The sequence below is a fragment of the Triturus cristatus genome, chromosome 9 (genome assembly GCF_964204655.1).
Source record: "Triturus cristatus chromosome 9, aTriCri1.1, whole genome shotgun sequence".
In the NCBI taxonomy this organism is placed as follows: Eukaryota; Metazoa; Chordata; class Amphibia; order Caudata; family Salamandridae; genus Triturus; species Triturus cristatus.
In genome coordinates this window covers 1,041,200,607-1,041,221,505 of record NC_140592.1, presented here as the reverse complement: position 1 = coordinate 1,041,221,505, position 20,899 = coordinate 1,041,200,607, and the positions used below count along the sequence as shown (strand labels likewise).

Here is a 20,899-nt window from a genome sequence, read left to right as displayed (position 1 = left end):
GTACAAAATTAGCAACAGTAAAAACAAATCACTGCTAATGCAAGATCGTCTTTTCTCATTCTTTTTTTTTATTCCATTTAATCAAAAAAGTTTTTTTCTTCATCAGCCGTGTTTCGTCCTGTTGACTTAGGACTTCTTCAGGGCAAAAATGGAAGACCAGCCACAGATCAATCAAGAACTGTTATTGTCCATTTGCAACTGGTGCTGTTATATGAGCAGATCTATTACTACCAAGTGGTTTCTATTTAAAGTATTATCAAATAATCCAAACGAAAACGGAATAAAGTTATGCAGATGTACAATATCCATCTAAGTTCATACAGAAATGTCCAGGGGCAAGTGGCTCGATAACCATAGTATTGAGATAGCGTAAAGCCAGTAGGTTTGTTTGAGAACATATAGCAAAGGGTGGATAGTGTCCAATTCGACTAGCATACTACTTTAACAGACAGATTGTGGTGCTGAACCAATCCTGTGTGTTTTTGGGATTTTCGAGGTGTGGCCTGATTGGCATAGTGCACCTGAGGGACGTTTGGAGGGGAAACACACTAATCACATTTGAGATCTTGCACCAAACAGTATGATATCGTTGAGATTGAGAGTTGCAAATACATACAGCCTGGTCACACCCTTAGGAGGCATATAGTCGAGGAGGAGCAATTGCCGGGGCGACTCTGCTTGATATCTGCTCCTCTCTGAACCCATAATAGATAAGACCATCTCTACTGTATACAAACAACTGATCAACAGCTCAGCTGACCTCCTGGTGGCACTAAGAGAGGCCTGGGAGGGAGATCTGTGAAACCTTTAGGACAAAACTAAGTGGAGGCCCTCCAGAGCCCACGAGAAATAGTGAACGGACCCAGTTCAGACTAGTGCAACTTCGAATCCTACACAGATCATACTACTCCAGGGTGTTGCGCCAGAAGATAGGAAGTGGTGACTCTGCTCTTTGCCTGCAGGGTTGTAGGGTTGTGGACAGGAGTGCTCATTCTATCTCATACTCTGGGTGTGCCCTAGGATACAGTTCTACTGGGGGACAGTGATGCAGAGAATGACATGGGTGCTAGGGCCTGGGACCCCCTCACTAGGACCATGCCACTGCCCCTTGCATGCCCTTGTGAGGTAAAAGAAATTACCAAGTCGACATGGCATACTGCCTGTGTGCCATACCAGCTAGCACTGCCAAAGATATAGGTAAGTCACCCATCTAGCAGTCCTTACCAGCCCTAAAGCAGGATACACTACATCCCAGATGTGGGCATATCTGCACGAGCAGATATGCCCATACAGTATTAGGTTCTATTCCTTAACATTGTAAGTGCCAGGATAGCCATAGAGAGCACATGGCTGGTAACTTGACAACTCGAGTCCCACAGCACCATGATCGCTTCACTGAACCCAGGAGTGTTTGGTACCAAACAGCTCCTTGTAATAAATCCACACTGATGCCAGTGTGCCATTGATTAAACCATGTACTCAGAAGGCACCTCAGAAGTGTATCCTGAAAACCTACCTACCCTGGTGTGAGCAGTCTGGCTTTGGGCAGTCTGCCACACACAGACTTGTTTCTGGACCCCTGGGTGGAGAGCCTCTGCTCTCTGGGACCAGAAACAATGCACTTCCTGGGCAGGGGTGCCACACCTACTCCACCCAGGACGGGCCAGTGCTTGAAGGGGAAGCTTCAAAGGCCTGCCCCCTTTGTAATGCAATCCCTAACCTCTGCTGCTAGCAGCAGATGGCAGCTCCCGGTTTACACCCCAAATTTGGGTGGGAGACCGGCGGAAGGTCTAAGAGGTGTGCTGACCTTTGCCAACTCCCCCTTCATGTGGAGGAGGCAAAGTTAAGCACACTTTTCAGTCCCCTCCATCTTGAAGATGAGAGGACTTCTCCAATCAGGGCTAGGTGTATGCCCACTCCCACAGGAGGGTGGCACACTACTGGGTGTAGTCACCTCAAGTAAGGTGCCCACTCCCCTAAAAAACGCCCCCTAAATTTTGTATTTAGAGGGCTCCTGCAGACCTAGACACTAGATCTGTGACAACCTAAGAAGAAAGAAGACATCCCCGCAGAGAAAACTGAAGATGACAACTGCCTTGGCCCCAGCTCTACCGGCTTGTCTTCAGACTCAACGAACCGGCGACCTGTGTTGCAGCCAGCAACCTGTGAAACCCCTGGGTGGACTGCTGCCTTCGAAAAAGACTCCAATCTCCTGAGGACAGCGGACTTGTCCAAAATAATCTACTCCAAAAGCTCCCTATCCAGCTGGAACCGCGACTCCTGCCGACTCTGCACCAGGCGCACACGGCCTGAGTCTGAGTGGCTCACCTATCCAGTGAATTTACCCCAGTGATCCTGAGCTTCCTACAACCTCCTTTCGTTATCACCTCTAACCTATGCCAATGTGTTCTTTAGAAATATCAAATCTTCATCAGTAATATGTCATAACACTTTAGCAGATGTCTCTTTCTCCTGTCCGTACCTTTTGCACACACACTTCTATGTTACTCTTTCTATTTGTGCAACAGGTACAGTCACAGACGGACAACCAGACATCAAGGACATATTGACAATGAAATATTGCTTCCATTTGGATTTTTTTACTGGACACAAGGATACCATTTCCTCCATTCCTCAAGGGACCTTGCTACACTGCCTAACGCATAGTGCAGTATAGAACATAGTGGTCCCAGTACTATTACATCAAAATAGTGTAATGTATTATCAAAGAAAAATAATACAATGGAATGGTTGAATAGTGCTAAAGTGTTATTTAATCACACCAAGCATCTGAAGTAAATTGTTTGAGAAAAACAATTTATAGAAAACATTAAAATGTATCGTTGGTGTGCCCAACTGGGTGGGGGGTGGGGGAGGGGAAGTGACTTGAGTGAGGTAGTGAAGCAAGTGACATATAATATTCAAACGTATCACAATCAAATTGTCGGGCATGTTATTCAATGGCACACATTCATAGTATAGTTCATATCAGAAAGAATTCAATTATTTACATAGCCATGTACAGTACAAAATCACAGTGCGACCTGCACTGTTGATGATACTGGCATTGATGATGTGTCGACGTTTCGACCCCTGAAACCATGTAGGTTCATTCTAATCCTTACTGATGGGGTCTTCCTCAGGACAAAAGTGAAAGTGAAGTGCAGAGGGGCACCTAGGGATAAAATGAGGTGTTCGTCAGGTCCAACATTTTAATTAAGGATGCGAACAAAAAAGCTCGGATAAGTCCCTATAGTTACCGTATCTGATAGGGGAAAGCCTAGTAGGTACAACGTTTCATCAAAGGACGGTGGGGCTTTTAAAGGCTCCGAACGTGGTGGGAGAGAGCGATGAACACTTGTAGAGATAAGGTGTCTGTCAAAAATGGCCTTAAATGAATCAAACGATACTGCATTGGAGAGGCCATGATAGAATAAAGGAAAACTTACTCAGAACGAGGTAAAGAGATCCGTATTAATCCTTCATGCGCAGTGTAAATGCTGCTAGACAAGCCGTGGTCAAGTCATCGGTCCCAAAGTGAAAGAAATCACGAGTAACTTCCAATAAATAGGTTCAATTAATCTAAAGGGAACGGGGGTAAAGGGACAATCAGTGCTAGGGCTCAGGTTAATCAACTAGATTCAGTGGTGTGGTACAGTGCATGGTGAAGCTGACAACTTACACGGTAACAACGCCTGTTTAAAAAGAACCAACTCATTCTCTGAGCATCCGAACTCAATGGTGTGGTACAGTGCCTGGTGAAGCTGACAAATTATACGGAACATACGCCTATTTCAAACCAACCATGATGATTCGTGAAGTCACGCAGACACAGTAATCATCTCAAAAATACTGGCTACAAAGTGAAAACTCGTGCCCGCAGCGGACTACCGAGGTTACGCTTCACAGTGAACAAGGTGCCTGAGAAACCAGTGGTTTGCTGGAAAAGAAAACTGAATATACACTTGTCATAACCATGACAACACCACTCTGAGAACTGCATAATTACCGCGTCTGCCTGACTTCACGAATCATCACGGTTTAGCTGTTGTTAGTCACTTTGATTCATCTTTAGCTATTCGGGATTATGAGCCGCGGGCCTTTTTAATTTTATAGCCCCTAGTGAGCAGGCCTCAATTCAAAGTCGCACTGCTCAATTTTACTTTCTGCACGTTCCCCTGTTTGTCAGAGGCGGAGTGAATAATCCTGTATGCTCGATGCGGCCACCCGTTTTCAGCACTTTGAATATGTAAACGATTCTCCTCTGAGAATGAGTTGGTTTGAAATAGGCGTATGTTCCGTATAATTTGTCAGCTTCACCAGGCACTGTACCACACCATTGAGTTCAGATGCTCAGAGAATTAGTTGGTTCTTTTTAAACAGGCGTTGTTACCGTGTAAGTTGTCAGCTTCACCATGCATTGTACCACAACATTGAATCTAGTTGATTAACCTGAGCCCTAGCACTGATTTCCCTTCCCCCCGTTCCCTTTAGACTAATTGAACCTATTTATTGGAAGTTACTCGTGATTTCTTTCACTTTGGGACCGATGACTTGACCACGGCTTGTCTAGCAGCATTTACACTGGGCATGAAGGATTAATACGGATCTCTTTACCTCGTTCTGAGTAAGTTTTCCTTTATTCTATCATGGCCTCTCCAATGCAGTATCGTTTGATTCATTTAAGGCCATTTTTGACAGACACCTTATCTCTACAAGTGTTCATCACTCTCTCCCACCACGTTCGGAGCCTTTAAAAGCCCCACCGTCCCTTGATGAAACGTTGTACCTACTAGGCTTTCCCCTATCAGATACGGTAACTATAGGGACTTATCCGTGCTTTTTTGTTCGCATCCTTAATTAAAATGTTGGACCTGACGAACACCTCATTTTATCCCTAGGTGCCCCTCTGCACTTCACTTTCACTTTTGTCCTGAGGAAGACCCCGTCAGTAAGGAATAGAATGAACCTACATGGTTTCAGGGGTCGAAACGTCGACACATCATCAATGCCAGTATCATCAACAGTGCAGGTCGCACTGTGATTTTGTACTGTACATGGCTATGTAAATAATTGAATTCTTTCTGATATGAACTATACTATGAATGTGTGGCATTGAATAACATGCCCGACAATTTGATTGTGATGCGTTTGAATATTATATGTCACTTGCTTCACTACCTCACTCAAGTCACTTCTCCTCCCCCACCCCCCACTCAGTTGGGTACACCAACGATACATTTTAATGTTTTCTATAAATTGTTTTTCTCAAACAATTTACGTCAGATGCTTGGTGTGATTAAATAACACTTTAGCACTATTCAACCATTCCATTGTACTCTTTTTCTATGATATAACATTACACTATTTGGATGTAATAGTACTGGGACCACTATGTTCTATACTGTTCTACACCCAGGTCCCAGTGATTTTGGGTATACCCTTCTTTATAACGATAACGCATAGTTCAAGCCAATATAATTTATATTGGGATCTGTTGTTAACTACCAGATATCCTCTAATATTACACAAATCTTGCGCTGCTGCACATGGCTAAAAAAACATTAACAAACCAAATAGATCTCACAGAAGCAAGACCTATTGGCTTTTTCAATGCTGGTTTTGTGAGTGCTGTGACAAAAGGGTGCATATTTACACCCACTACTTTGGAGGCTTGTCAAGCCCCATCCTGAGAGCGATAAAAATCTCCTTTTTGCATTATATGATTTTCACAACAATTCCTATGGACAGAGTTAACACTGCGCTCCATGAAAAAGACAAAATGATTCATCAACCCACTTCCTGGATTTATAAACGAAGTGTATTAAAAATCCTTTTTTCCAAGACTCCCTAAATGTATATATTTTTTTAAACAGTCAGTCAAATTGTATGACCAAAGGATTATAATCTGCATTATGAGTCATCTATGTAGAGAAATACAGTTTATAACTGCAACATTAGTAAATGAGGTTTTAGAGACAGCATTAAACGTAGATAAGAATAGAATCATTAGCCGTGCCCTCGTTTCCACAAGCTGCTTAACAGAAATCCTTCTTCTTAGGAGCTCTGGGAGGAAAATCCCACCAGCACCAATAGAATATGCATAAAGTAATAAAAGTGAATGGGTTGACCTATAAGGCAGGAGAATTTTGCAGCGCAGCCAATCCCAAAACACGAGAACATCCAATAGGAAATCGGCTTACATTCTCCCCCCACCCCCTCCATCTGACGGGAAAAAGTGACACATTCTTTCTCTCTCACAGAGGCAGCCTGTGAACTCCTGAAGATAAACTTTCTCAAGAAGGGATGGTGACTCTTAAATGACGCTCCAGCGATGCGGAGGCCTTTTTGGGTGCATGACTGGCCTAAGGTTGGTGTCATTCTTAATATTTTTTATTATTTTTTATACAAGATAGCTTTACTTAGTCAACCTTCACAGGAAACGTGAAAGGGTACCTGCAGGCGATAACTGCTGCGTTGGCAATTAGGTACTCATGCGTATCCTCTGTCGGGGAAAGGGATGCTTTAAGACGATCGTTGAAGCCGCAGGTCTCCGGAAATTACTGAGCAAGTTATCGTGCAGCGCCCGGTGACGTGAGGCACGGAAGCCAAGCCGGCCTCATACATGTCAGCAATGTCGATCGAGGCAGGAGATTTACGATTTTTTTTAAACATGATTATTTTTATTTAGCTAAATTCTAACTCTTTAAGTTGTTTCCACATCATTGCAGGTTAACAGGAAATCAAACTCTGCTCCTGTTTTTTTTTCATTACTTCTTTATCCCGTTTCGGTGTTCACTAATGCTGGCGTGTATGCTTACTTATCTGGCTGTAAACTCCAATATTTGCAGGGGCGTAGCTTGGTCAGTAAGACGGGGGGGGGGGGGGGGGGGGGTAAAATGTTAAAATACATTATACGACAAGCAGGATGCCTGAGAGGGGCGTCAGGGGCAGTGGAAAGGGAGAGAAATTCAGATTGGTAGGAGTACCAAGAGAGTAAAAACAATTTTTTGTAAAAGAACCAATTTATTGGAGGCTTTCAAAACGGGGAGTGTTTGCGTTTTTGTGTATGCAAACACCCCAAGGGGACTGCCTCCAACAGACACCTCGCCATGCCCACTGAAACCACTTGTACCCAACTATTCGTCAAAATATGTGATTTATTAGGCGGTGTGCCCCCCCTCCCCGCTACTTGCAGGTCCGCTGTCTCCTGTGCCCCAAATGCAGCTCGTGCTGCCGCTGTTCAAGGCAGGCTTCGTGTAATAAGTGCCATGCGTGGTCCGTGAAAACACTGAAAAGCCTGTGCTTGGGATCATGGGTGCCCGCACTGTTTTACATGTCTCCTGCGACATACAACATGCTTGCCGGAGAAGTAATCAGAGGATGTCATAGGCTCTGGGGGTTCAGTTCATGTAGTGGCTCGAACCCCATTGGCTCTGGTTATGTTTCGCAACGCACGCTATAAGCACAAAGAAGTAGCTAGAAACTTAAAACCGCCTCCCACTTTCAACCATGAGCGGGTGCCATTGCAAGACGAGGCTTCTCCTTACTCCACAGAGATTGGCTGGGGCGCCTACTTTTATCTTCCCTCCTTTATTTCATCCTGCTATCCATGGTTCTTTCTTTCCCATTTTGTCACTAATTTTCATCTTTCTTTCAAACTTTATCTCTTATATTGTCACTCGTTTTTCATCTTTATCTTTCATCCTTTCTTAATTTTTCGTTCATTCTTTCCAGGTTTCTGTCTTTAGTTTGTCTTTAATATTTGTAACCCCATTTAACTACCGTATTTGTTTTTTTCTCCTTACAATCCATATTTCTTTTCTCCTTTTCACGATATCTTTAAACATTTCCATGTCTTTTCGAACTAAGCTATCTCCTGACTGCCCTCCCTCATAATGTCTATTAGGTGTATAACTTCATGTGCCTGGGGTTCCATCTCAAATACTTCCCACAGTCCATGCGTCACCCCCATTATTGCATCATAGATGTGAAGTTGGCCCTTCGGAAGTCCAAGCTCCTCCACCAAGCCCTCAAACAGGAAATACGTTCCATCTTTGAGCAAATCTCTCACTGTGGTGATTAATACCACTGCTCACCTGTTCGGATTTAGTGGTGTAAAACCCCTGATGCTTACGAAGACCTTCCCTAGGAATTTAGGGCATATGGGAATATCTTTTGTGTCTTATGCAACCCCTTTGGAGGCAGCCTTGAGCAACACATACCAGTTTGGGGAGGGATCGTGAGTCCTGCGTTCTGGGGAGTGATAGGGCGATAGCTTCTTACCCTGACTCTCTTTTTCTAACTATCCCATCACTCCCTACAATACATCTGGCTGCTCATTGGATTAGTGCAGCCAGAAGTAACAGCACCCTACTGCTAAAACCACAGATATTCCATAAAAAGAAAACTTGCCTTCTCAGATATTTCCCCGAAAATCTGGAACTCCCTCCCACCTGAATTCAGACTGATCCCTTCTTCTGCATCATTCAAAAAAGAATTGAAATACCCGCTCAAGCCATGTTCGCGCTGTATAAAACTTTATAAATAAATAATATAATTCTGAATCCATTGGGAATATTCTGCCATTTGAAGGCGGAAATTTAACTTTCTTGAGTTTTACCCTGTGCCTCATGTTCTCCCATTTCACTGCACCCAGGAGTATATCCAGTTCCCTAAAGATTTAAATAGTTTTTGGAGATCATCAAATTTAAACGAAAAGACAAGACTTTGGGAAAGCCAGAAAAGTTTAACATGCGTTTAAAGCAAAAATAGCCAGTACACGAGCAACACCATGCACAGCAGTTGCCGTTTCAGCAGACCAGAGCTTCCAGCCTTAGTCAATTGGAGCATATAATACTAAAAGTGTAAAGCACATTTTTATAGGTTTTTTTTCTCATTACAAGTAAATGGACATGAGAGCGTGTGATTGATACTGTTCATAAATGAAACTGAATAATCAGCAAGTGCCAGGATTTTCTCACAAGAAAGAATGCAAGACATCCTTGAACACTAGATACAGAAAACACAAACAATTGCTTAATCCACTTACTTAAAAAAAATTCACACTTCATGGTGCCAATTCTCAGAACAAGGCTATATTTAATGCGAAGTGCAGAAAATGTGCAATTGTACAACACTAAAATGGCTTTGTAACATTGGAAATATAAGAAATTTAGCAAATATGCTAGGATTAATATTGACTGCAGAATATATATATATATATACATTACAATTCAGCTATGTAAAGGCAAACGCAAGCATTAGTATTTTCACAATAAAAGTAATGGCATTAAGTCACAGAAACAAGAAATTCTGCTTTCTCACATGGTCATCGTCGATAGCTGTAAGTAAGGCCTAAAAGTTGGAAATGCTGACACTTGTAAAGCAACACTTTGAGTGGACCTTTAAGAACTCCCACACATGTCCTGTTAAAAAGGGGGAATTCCCCTAGTGCCTAACACTGTTATTGAATACAAATTGCAAGGCAGCTACAACCGCCTACTTATTATGCTTACCTCCAGGAAAAATCTTCTGACGCTGCAGACAGTTGTACTGAGTCTAGGAATGCGTTTTGCTTCTCAAGGTTTGTCTGTTGTGCAAAAAGTAAACAGGAGTAATACCGGTTAAAAATATTGCTATCGTGCCAAATCTTAATTTGTGTGCACTGACTCTATTTGCCTCGTTGTCGAGACTGCAGTAGTTCAAGTTTCCCCATCAGTGCTCTTATTCTGAAGCGCAAGATTCTTATTTGTTTGATTCCAGCTCCAAACTCGTAGGTCTCTGGCATTATTGCAAGATACTCACCAGTTTCTATAGTTAACCCCTCTTCACCACCTTGCCCGCTTCACTGACACATACTGCCCCTTAACATACATTCCATAGTGTTTAGTTAAAAATATTGCTTGGCATTTTTCCTTTACACGTTGATCCGTTGGTAAAAGATTATTGATTTTTACACACGCGTCTTGGGGAAATACATGCTTGCAATGTTTACCTTGAAGGAATCTGTGAATTGGTCGTTTGGGACCTTTGTCTTGCTCTACCTCATAAGAAACAGATTGACCCGGTACTCGTTCAATAGGAAACCAGAAAATACAAGCCTTGAAATATCCTTGCTAACATGTTTTTAAGTTTTTTTTTTTATTTGACCATAGGAGTCAAACTGCCTTGGGTGCAGGCTTCAAAAGACCATTCTAGGTCAACCCCTAAGTAGTCAGTCATTGCTGGAGTTCACAAAAGAGATCATGTTTCAGCATCTCTTTGGTCGCTTCAAGAGTTCCTGTGACATACTGTATCCATTTCAGAATGGCTTATCTTAACCTTGTGTATCTCTGTCACATAGCCTCTGTTGCCTTCTCTTCAAGAGTTCATCCTTATCTGCCATGCTTTAATTTAATTTACGCAGCAAGAGCGAGCACTGTTGGCGCTCCCCTAATCCTATCTTGGTACCCCTGATGCAGAACCCTGTGATCTGGAACTATCTTCCATTGAATCTTAAGATCTCCCTCAAATTGACATGCTTCGGGGGGGAAAAAAAGCTGAATACCAGACTTTATTATTCCCTAGTGCAGCGTTTTAGCAGCTTTCAGAGTTTTAGTGACTGTGATAGCTGTCATCATTCATAATGGGTTCATAACCTGGGGAAACTTAGGCACATTGAGGTAATGCACCTCCCCAATTAAAAAGGTGATTTTTTAAAGCTGTCCTAAAGTAACACAGATCATTACGTAGGCATAGATCCGAGAGGATGGAATGCCACGTGGCTGTGGCTTTTGTCAGGAAACCTCTTCTTCCACATCTTGCCTTTTGATATGTTAGTGGTCTGAGGAGCATTTGGTCTCTTGACTGCGATTTTATTTATTTTTATTTTTTGGTTAACCTGGATTTTAATGGGCTAAGCACTTTATCTAATATTCTCCAGCCCTTGAATGGATTTACATCATTGACCCTGTACAAGAGAAAAAATGCAATACAAGTTTGTACAATTGCCATTGGCCAAATAACGCACAGCTATAGGTTGGATGGGTAGACGACGTCCGATTGTTAAGTTGTAGACACAATTGAATGGGCCCTGGCTCAGTAGGCCACAATTGGAAATTATAATAAAGTGGTGGATGGCCGGTAAACATGGGATGCAATACTACAAAATGCACCTGAGAATACAGAAGAGGGGGCTTAGGAGTTGGGCTAGATCTGCATGTAGCCGGCTTCAGGGGCACGCCTGCCATCCGAACTGACTGAAAGCGCTGTGCGCTCGTTTGCTTAGTGGCTCACTTTGTGTGATACAATCACCATAATACAGGTTTGTTGGAGAATGGGGTGTGGGAGGCAGCAGAGCGCAGGGCTCACATGAGGGATGGGACAGGAGCATGCAATTTGTGTTATGATGTTTGCTTTGTTGGAAAACGATAAAATAAAGAAGTTAAAAATAAAACAAAAAAAAGTATAACCCTTTCGAGGGCCTGACCCAGAGGAAGAGTTCAGCTAGATTGTTTGGGTGTCTGAAGTTTTAAATACTGTCATTTTCTGCTACTTGTTGCTTGTCCATAGCATCCTCTCTCTAGGGAAAAGCTAATTGCGTGAACCAAACATCACAAGGAGCTCTCTAGGATGGAGACAGAGGAGTAAACACTATCCATATATAATGCATTTATTTGCAAGGGTGTGATCCCTTACATATAGTTAAATAGCCTTAGCTCCTAGAGTGGACCCCATAGGCAGGCTGTTGTGTACTCTTCAAACTTTTTCTTGGGAAAACATTGCTTATGATCCACTTGACTTTTCTTGGGATCTCTTTGGTCTATTTCGACTACGTGAGGGTCGTTCTTTTAGAGGGCAATCAAGGAGCGGGTGTTCGACCAGAGCTGCAGGGCTTATTCATGCTCCAGCATTGCCACTGTGGCTGGCGGAGGCACCTCACAAACAGAGCCTCTGCTTGGGAAGTTACGCAAAGAATCGCAATGAAAAGAAATCCAGCTAGGCAGACCCGGTTTCATTTCAGTACACGCTTCTTCGGGGACCCTTGGGGTTCCAGGTCTCATTAGAAACACCATTTTGGGAGGGAGCCTCAGTGATGTGCGCATTGAGGCACCTCACATGGCCACGCTCCAATGAAATGAGGGATTTTAGTATGCGTTCACTTTTGTTTTGTATTAATTTCTCAGCAAAGGCGCTTCTACTGATACTTCCTTTAACAATAGGGTCATGTGCTGACAAAAGTATTATTTGCCTTTGAGGATTAGATGCAAAACTCTGTGCTGTAGTTAATAGGAGAAACTTCTAAAAAAAAAAAAAAAACTTAACCTTGCCCTTGGCACTTTTTTTTTTTTTAATTTTATTTTTAAAAAAAACCTTTATTCGTATAAGTCAGATACACAGCTATTCAGCCGACATCCCGGAGGTTCGGCAGCTCATCAATCGACACATGGAGTCATCCATAGCTCTTATGCAGGATAAAGACAAAGGTTTCAATTTTTGAAAACTATCTAGAATGAACACAACAAGCAAGGCAATATACATCATAAGTTCGTGTCAGTTCCCAACGAGGGGGCGGCCCCATTTCCAACATCAGATCAAAGCCACCGATCGAGAGGATGAGGGAGAAGCAGAGGCGCTAACATTCTAACGGAGGTGCATCAGAAAGACCCGGGTTGGAAGTGAGGCTAGGGGGAAAGTTGCTCCTCTGGTGATTCAGTGGCAGGAGGCAGACATATGCCCCCCCTATACTGGTTCCAACCTCCCCATACCTTATGCCATTTCTTAGGCCTCCCCCGCGCACTATACACCGTTTTCTCCCGAAACATGCTCCAGTCCATGTTGTCCTTCCATGCATCCAGGGTGGGCGGGCTATGAGAGCCCCACAGTCGTGCTATATCTCGCTTAGCCACCATATTGCCTAGGGTCACCCATTGAGTCTGCGCAGCGTCATAATCTGTAGGACCCCACACATTCAAAAGACAGCGCCGCGCCTCTGGATGCAGTACAATACCCGTGACCTCCTGCATCACAACGTGAATCCGCTTCCATAACTCCGCAATCACACCGCACTCCCATATAATATGTAGAAAGGTGCCCACCATCCCGCAGCCCCACTTACACAGCCCATCCTCGGAAAAACCCATATGGACCAGCCGGGGCCCAGTGACATAATCTCTATGCAGTATCTTAAGCTGGACCAGCCGTAGCCTGGCGGGGATTGCGACCTCCTTAGGAGAGGAGACGGCGTACTGCCAATCCTCATCGTCCAGCTCAAGGCCGTCCCTAGTCCACTGATCCCGCACCCCCAGGAGGAGGTCGGTCCGAACGTTCACAAGCTTTTTGTAGATTAGGGAGATTGTGCTCTCCGGCATATGGCCGTCCAGGATCCGGTCCTCCAATGGAGAGGACTCAGGCACCTTTTCCCCCTCAACGAGGACCGACCGCAGCGCATGGCGCACCTACGCATACCGGAAGTATTCCGTGCCCTCCAGCGCATATTCCTTCCGCAGCTCGTCAAACGACTTAATCCGCCCCTTGGTCAGCATGTCCCCCACCCTGGAGATGCCAATCAGATCCCATTTCTCGAATCCCTTAGAGTGCCAAAGTTTCCCCAGCACGTCGGAGTCATACAACGGAGTGGCGAGGGTGAGCCTATCCTTCCAGCCCAGTGAGTTCGTGACTGTCTTCCACACGTGCACCGCCACCCCGGTCGGCCCCGTGAGGGACCCAGCCGGGGGCCTCGAGTAAAGTGCTCTATAGTAGCCACCCCCACGCAGCAACCACCGGTCCATAGCAAAGCCAGGGCTAAGCGCCGGGCCGTAGACTCCATGATTGATCGCGCTCAGTTGGGAGGCCCAATAGTATCTTCTGATGTCGGGAAGCGCGATACCCCCATCGTACCAAGGGAGAGTTAGTTTTGCTATCGCTATACGCGGACGGCCGTCCCACAGCAGCGTGCGATGTAGGCTCTCAACCTCCCGAAAGTAGCTGGCCGGAACCAGCTCCTGGGTGTTCTGCAGGGCATAGAGAAAACGGGGAAGAGACATCATTTTGAATAGCACAGCACGGCCAAGGAGGGAAAGCGGCAGCCGCCGCCAGCCCGCCACGTCCCGCCGCAGGCGCGCCAACGGAGGGAGCAGGTTCCTCTCATACCGTACCGTTTGGTCGGCAGAGATATAAATCCCAAGATACATGAAACCCTCCCGGGCGATCTGGATCGGGCAATTCCGCGGGGGAACCGGGACGTCTCCACACAGGGCATACAGATATGACTTACCCCAGTTAATGGTTAGTCCCAAATTCCTCCCAAAGGAAGTCAAAATGTCGCAGACAACTATGAGGGACTTCCGGGGTGAAGTGAGATAGAGCAGAATATCATCGGCATAAAGGGAGATGCGGTCTTCGTGGTCAGGTGACCATCGAATCCCCCTCACATCTGGGTGCCATCGTATCCAGGCCGCCAGCGGCTCAAGAGCAAGAGCAAGAGCGAACAACAGCGGCGACAGAGGGCAGCCCTGCCTGGTACCCCTCCCCAGGTCGAAGGGACGGGACGCCCTACCGTTGACTGCGACTTTAGCGAGAGGTCCTTCATATAATAGTCTCACCCAGCCCACAAATCCGGGTCCGAAGCCGAATTTCGCAAGCGCAGCCCACAGATATGCCCACTCTACCGTATCGAAAGCCATCGTTGCGTCTAGCGCTGCCACAATGGCCGGCTCCCGCATCGTCCCCACCCTTGCGATCACTCCGTGGATGCGCCTAAGGTTCAACGCGGTGTTACGATGCGGGATGAAACCAGATTGGTCAGGGTGGATCAGATCACCGATCACCCTGACCAGACGGTTAGCGAGGATTTTGGCAAGGATCTTCGGCTCGGCATTAAGGAGCGAGATCGGCCTATATGAGCTGCACCTGTTCCTGGGCTTGCCATCTTTATGAATGACCACGATTGTTGCCAGGCGCTGGTCGAGCGGGAGGCAGCCCGTCTCCCGCGCCTCCACAAACATAGCTCGCAAATGCGGAGCGATCTTATCCGGCCGGAGTTTGTAGAACTCAATTGGCAGGCCATTCGGGCCCGAGGCCCTGCCCGGACGCAATGAACGGATAGCCCCCGCGATTTCGTCGACTGTGATATCGCCATCAAGATCGTCCCTGTCTATGTCGGAGAGGCAAGGCAAAGCAAGATCGCGCAGGAGTTCACACGAATCCCCCACTGGCCTGTCCGACACGGAGGTATAGACCGTGTGGAAGCAATCCGCAAAGCACTGGACTATGCCATCCGGCTCCGTGACCACGACGCCATCCTCTGTCACGAGGTCTGGCACAACACGATTGACCCGCTCCTTTTTATCCAGCCACGCGATTAATTTCCTGGCCTTGTCCCCGACGTCGTACAGACGGCCCCGCTGTTCCCTACTCAAGGCTTTGGCCGCGTCCGTCACAAGGGCCTTGTACTCCGATTGCTTAAGGCTCAAATTGTGCAGCGCCGCCGCCATGACCTCCCCCTCCAGAGCCAGCTCTAGATCCGCGATCTCCGCCTCAATCTGGGCGACCTCCGCGTCTCTCCGACGCTTGGCCGCTGCTATCAAGGAGAGGGCCTCACCCCTAAGCACTGTTTTGAACGCTTCCCACAAAGACACCGCCGACGTGACCGAGCCGAGATTTTCCTGGAAATAACGATCGACCGCCTTCAGCACCGCACTGCCAGTCGTAGGGTCCCTGAAATACCACGGGTTAATTGGGGCCACCCTACCCCCCACTCCTCTACCAACATCCATACAGATCCACACCGGCGAATGGTCAGAGATACCCCGTGCCATGTGCCTGGCCTCAGAGACAAAGGAGGCGTGTGCAGCTAGGCTAAGCACATAATCAATTCTGGAGAGACTGCCATGCGCCCCTGAATTGAAAGTGTATTGTCGCTGTGTGGGATGCAACAGTCTCCAACAATCAACCAGACCAAGGGTATCTACAAAATCCGGAAGCCACTTCTGAGCCCCCCCCGAACTCCTTGGCGGGTGTCTGTCGAGCAATCCGGAGCCAACCGCATTGAAGTCGCCACCCACCACCAACATTCCCTCTGGGAGATCCAACAATGTCCTCTCTAAGTCCGCAAGTGTAGAAGGCTGCAGTGCAGGAGGGACATAAACCGACACCAGGACCAGCGTCCTGCCCTCCCACCTCCCCGCTACTGCCGCAAAGCGTCCCCTATCATCAACCGTAGTGGAGTCGACCTCGAATGGCAGAGAGGACCTGACAAGTATTCCCGCCCCTCTAGAACCCGAGGAAAACCCGGAGTGTGCGACAAATTTGTAGCCTTTCCTGTTAGAGTGCATAGCACGTGTTACCAATCAAGTGCGTCTCTTGCAATAAGACAATATCAGGGGTACAGCGCTTCAGAAATTGCAGGACAATCCCACGCTTAATACGATCCCCCAAGCCATTTACATTCCAACTGAGTATTTTTAGGCCCCTACCCCCCAACCCAACATGTAAGGAGACCACCACCCCCCGCGTGGAACCGCACTCGAGTCACAGAAGCTTGCATCTTTACGCCTTGCCTAACCAAAAACAACAACAACCCCAACAACAACCCCCATCCACCCCCCACCCTGCACCCCTGCGTAAGCTCTAAAATGCCCCCCAACTTGCAGTGTGCCTGTCGCCCCATACAAAGACTAATCTACAAAAAGAACCCCAGAGGAGGAAAAAGCTCCCATACTGCCCCCGCTACTCCCCGGACTATCACCCTCCCGGGGGAACCGGAGTTCTAGTACTTAAGTCCTGGCTCATTGTTCATCCCCACCACCGTCTGCTCCACCGGAGCGTTCCACGCCAGTCCGTCCTTGGGGCAACGTGTCCAGCCAATCTCCGACCATGTCCGGTGATTCAAAAAAGAAAGTCCGCTCTTCGAACACCACACGCAACCTGGCCGGGAAGAGCATGGCGTATTTCAGTCCCATCTCTCGTAGCCTTCTCTTGACCGCCAGGAAGCCTTGTCGTTGCTTCTGCACCATCTGGGTAAAGTCCGGATAGAAACTTAAGGTAGTGTTCTGGAATGGCATCGGGCCGGACACCCGAGATGCTTGCAGAATGGCATCTCGGTCCCTGAAGTTAAAGATCCTGGCGACAATCGGCCTCGGGGGGGGCCCCCACCCTGGGCCTCCCGCCAGTGACTCTGTGGGCCCGCTCGACAGTAAAGAACTTACTGAGGCCTTTGGGCGCCAGATGGTTCACCACCAGGTCCGCCACAAACAGGTCCACCGACTGCTCCTCCGAATTTTCCGGGACCCCAATAATGCGCACGTTATTGCGCCTTGCACGGCCTTCGAACTCTTCCAACCGTCGGGCAAAGTGATCATTTGCAGTCCGCAGGGTACGGACTTCCAGCTGAAGGCCGGAGACGTCGCCCAGGAGGCCGGCAGTCTTGAGGTCCAAGGACTGAACCCGCTCATTAGTTTTCCCCAGGTCTGCCCGAATCAGATTGACGTCGATCGATATGGCGTCCACTTTATGCGCCAGGGTCTCAAATTGTTGCCCGATAGAGGACTTCATCCCTTCAATGGCCCCCATGATATCTTGCAGGGTTGGTTCCACGGAGGGGGGCGACACGTCCTTCAAGGCCTCCAGTGCCTGGCCCGATCCGCCCGGAGACCCCTTCTGGTGGGCATAGCGGTCCATGTTGTTAGTCTGGGTGTAGCCTCCCCGCCTGGTACTCTTGGGCTTCTGTTTTTCGGCGTCCGATTTGCTCGACATCGCAATCTGCCGCGGAGACAATCTCCTTGCCCACACAGAGTAGACAACCATGCAACCAGTGACTGGCACGGTGGAGACAGGAAAGCGAAAGTGAAAGTGAAAACACCTTCCTTCCGACGACTCGCCCCTCGCACGGCCGCTGTTGTTCAATTAGTGCACGGGCACTGTGGCAACGCAAGTCCCGGGCACCTTTCGGGGAGTAGGCCACAAACTTCCAGGCAGTACAACTTCGGTCTCCGGTGGGCGATTTCGATCCGGACAGCGGCTCTCGCCTCAGCAACGGCTCCCCTCCAATATTCCGGGCGTCGAAAGCAGGATAGTAGACAGGATAGCTGCCGGAGGGAGCGAGGGTCTCGGGAGCTCTAGGCTCACGTGGCCATCTTGATCACGCGCTAAGCTCCTCCCCGCCCTTGGCACTTTTTAATCACTCTCATAAACCTTACATGTCCACTCGGAGATGTTTAGCCTTTCTGGGATTGTTAGAAACTGTTGCTTTGGAGTGCTCCTGGCACGAGAAACTTGCTATTGCGTCTAAGAATTTTAATAGAATGGTATTACATGTTCAAAATTATAAATCGGTGTCCCAACAAACAACTGTAGTTGATCTTGTCAAATGTGAGAATCTGGATTTTAGTTCACCATAGTTTGTCCTATAATGGTTTTGTACTCGTGTTACTGATTATAAATACTAGACTAAGTACCAAAATATAAAAGACTTGATGATGTACTCGGACCTTACAAGTTTATGATGCTGCAAGCAGCTGTAAAGCAATTGGCTTACGAAAGGAAAATACATGAGACCATTTCACAAAACAATACTACTCAGAATAAAAACCTGCTTAAACCAGGAAATGGATCATGTCGGCAGAATAAAGATTAACTACAAAATTGTTAAACTATTTGTTTTTTTTTCAATGGGGTTGCTTATATTCGGGCTGACTGCACTGTGATTTTCCTCCATAAAATTGATGTTTGATGGATGGGGACTATCAGTTTGCAACAACTAGGAGTGGAAACATTTCTTTTTACCCTTTGTTGTCCCTTGTGCACACAGCCCCTCTTTAATCAGACCAGGAAAGCGCCCTTCAATGCTGGTTAATGTAGCCTCCAAGTACTGGGCTAAAAAGGAGTGTACCTGTATAATTCTGAAGTGAGTCAACTTGAGATTTTGGTCAGTGAGACGTGGTAAATTGAGTTTGACTAAAGCATTTTTCTTTCCACAGCGAGCAACCTGATATTCCGCTGGAAGTGGCGCCTGAAGAACAATGTTTCCACGCCCGCTGTTGCAGGTGGACAAAGGTTTGAACATGATGAGTAAGAATGGTGGTCCATTGGGTGCGCAACGGGCTGTGTTGCACCACCGCTCGCGTGCCCGTAGGACCATGCTGCTCCCTTCCATGCTAATGTTTGCTGTAATTGTGGCCTCCAGTGGGTTGCTCCTTATGATCGAGAAAGGCATTTTAACTGACATGAGCCCACCATCCCCCCGAGGGGACCTGGCATGGAGAGCCAGCCCAAGGGTGATGAGGCATGTGATGGATGGTGCTGATGTGGACCATCAGGTTTTACAGAACATTCGGAATAGGACCATACAGACTATTTGTGGGAAAAAGAACATGCCCCATAACATCTGGGAGCTATCGATAAGCCAGAGGAGAACGGTTCTAAAGCACATACTGGTAAATGACAAGTATCAGTTTTTATATTGCTATGTTCCCAAAATTGCATGCTCCAATTGGAAAAAAGTACTGAAGGTTCTAGACGGGGCACTGGAAAATGTGAATGTAAATGTAAAGATGGATCATAAGAGCGACCTGGTGTTCCTGGCAGACATGAAGGCTGAGGAGATCCGCTATCGGTTAAAGCATTACTTCAAGTTCATGTTCGTCCGGGAGCCGATGGAGAGACTGTTGTCAGCCTACAGGAACAAATTTGGGGAGATTAAAGAGTACCAGATGAGGTACGGGACTGAAATTGTGAAAAGGTACAGGAAGAACCCTGGACAGTCCAGGGGCGATGACGTCACTTTCTCTGAATTTTTGTGGTACTTGGTAGATGAGGATGTTGAGAAGATGAATGAACACTGGATGCCGATGTACAATCTCTGTCAGCCATGTGCAGTCCAATATGACTTCATTGGATCCTATGAAAGGTTGAACGATGATGCCAACTACGTACTTGAACAAGTGAAAGCACCCCCTTTTATAAAGTTCCCCGATAGACAAGCGTGGTACAAGCCTGTTACTAAAGAAACACTGTATTACTTCCTGTGCAATGCCCGGAAGGGACTTGTGAAAGAACTTCTACCAAAGTATATTTTAGATTTCACATTGTTTGCCTATTCTCTTCCAAATGTTACAGCTGAATTTTGCAGGCAATAGTGAACGTGTTATCTAATGTAATACTATGCAGATATGAATTTATATTTTTACTGGACATTATGATATTCTTTGTATTTATAGCTCAAGTGACTTTTATATGATAACAAATTATGCAAAGGGTCAATAAAAGGTAGAAAACCACCAAAATGTGTTATTTTAGAGCTCTATCTATTTATTTAAAAAAAGTCACATAAAGGAGATATGCAATTGCAAATTACTTTGATTTGACAGTGTAGCTTTGTTATAGTTTACAAACTCAATATGTGCCATAGAGAAGACAACTTTACAAAGGTATGGGTTTCCATTTTCAAATCAGTAAAGGCTGGTACCTTAGTCCATTAGGTTAAATTGAAGCAAATGAAGATTCCATTTCCCAAAATGCACTGTTGTTAAATGAAAGCCATGGACTTTGACATGGTGTATCTGGATCTCTCTTCTTGTCTTTGGCGCTCATAAAAAATATTTCAGGCCAATGCATTTTCTTCCAGCTGAAGAACTTGCCTAAGATATCATATGTTCATCTTATTAATGTAGAGATCTGGAAGTAAAATAAACCCTGACTGAAGTTTAATATAAGTATCGAGCTGGCTGAGTTATGAGCAGTTGTTGTTTTTTGTATTTTTGCCAACCTGAGACTTCCCACTGGGTGAGTGGATAAGTGTGTTCTTCTGAGCTCAGGGTAAAGAGGATGTGATCTCGCACCACAAAGCATGAACATGTAAACAACAAAATACCCTGCTTCTATATTTTGTATGGCATACTAGTCCTCTATATGTTTTATA

General features: G+C 46.3%; 1 protein-coding gene across 3 annotated transcripts in view; it reads left to right on the top strand.

Moving 5' to 3' along the window:
- Positions 1 to 20,264, top strand: part of CHST14 (carbohydrate sulfotransferase 14) — a 199,473-nt gene extending 179,209 nt beyond the window's left edge. The window contains exons 2-3 of one of the 3 annotated variants that reach the window (XM_085626868.1): positions 6,264 to 6,370; positions 18,960 to 20,264. In XM_085626868.1, coding sequence (XP_085482994.1) covers positions 19,002 to 20,117 — 1,116 coding nt within the window. In that variant the 5' untranslated portion in view covers positions 6,264 to 6,370; positions 18,960 to 19,001 and the 3' untranslated portion in view covers positions 20,118 to 20,264. Of the gene's footprint in view, positions 1 to 6,263; positions 6,371 to 6,527; positions 6,647 to 18,959 lie in introns of those variants that run through there. The other 2 variants (XM_085626870.1, XM_085626869.1) reach the window with 2 other exon arrangements.
- The last annotated feature ends 635 nt before the right edge of the window (positions 20,265 to 20,899 follow it).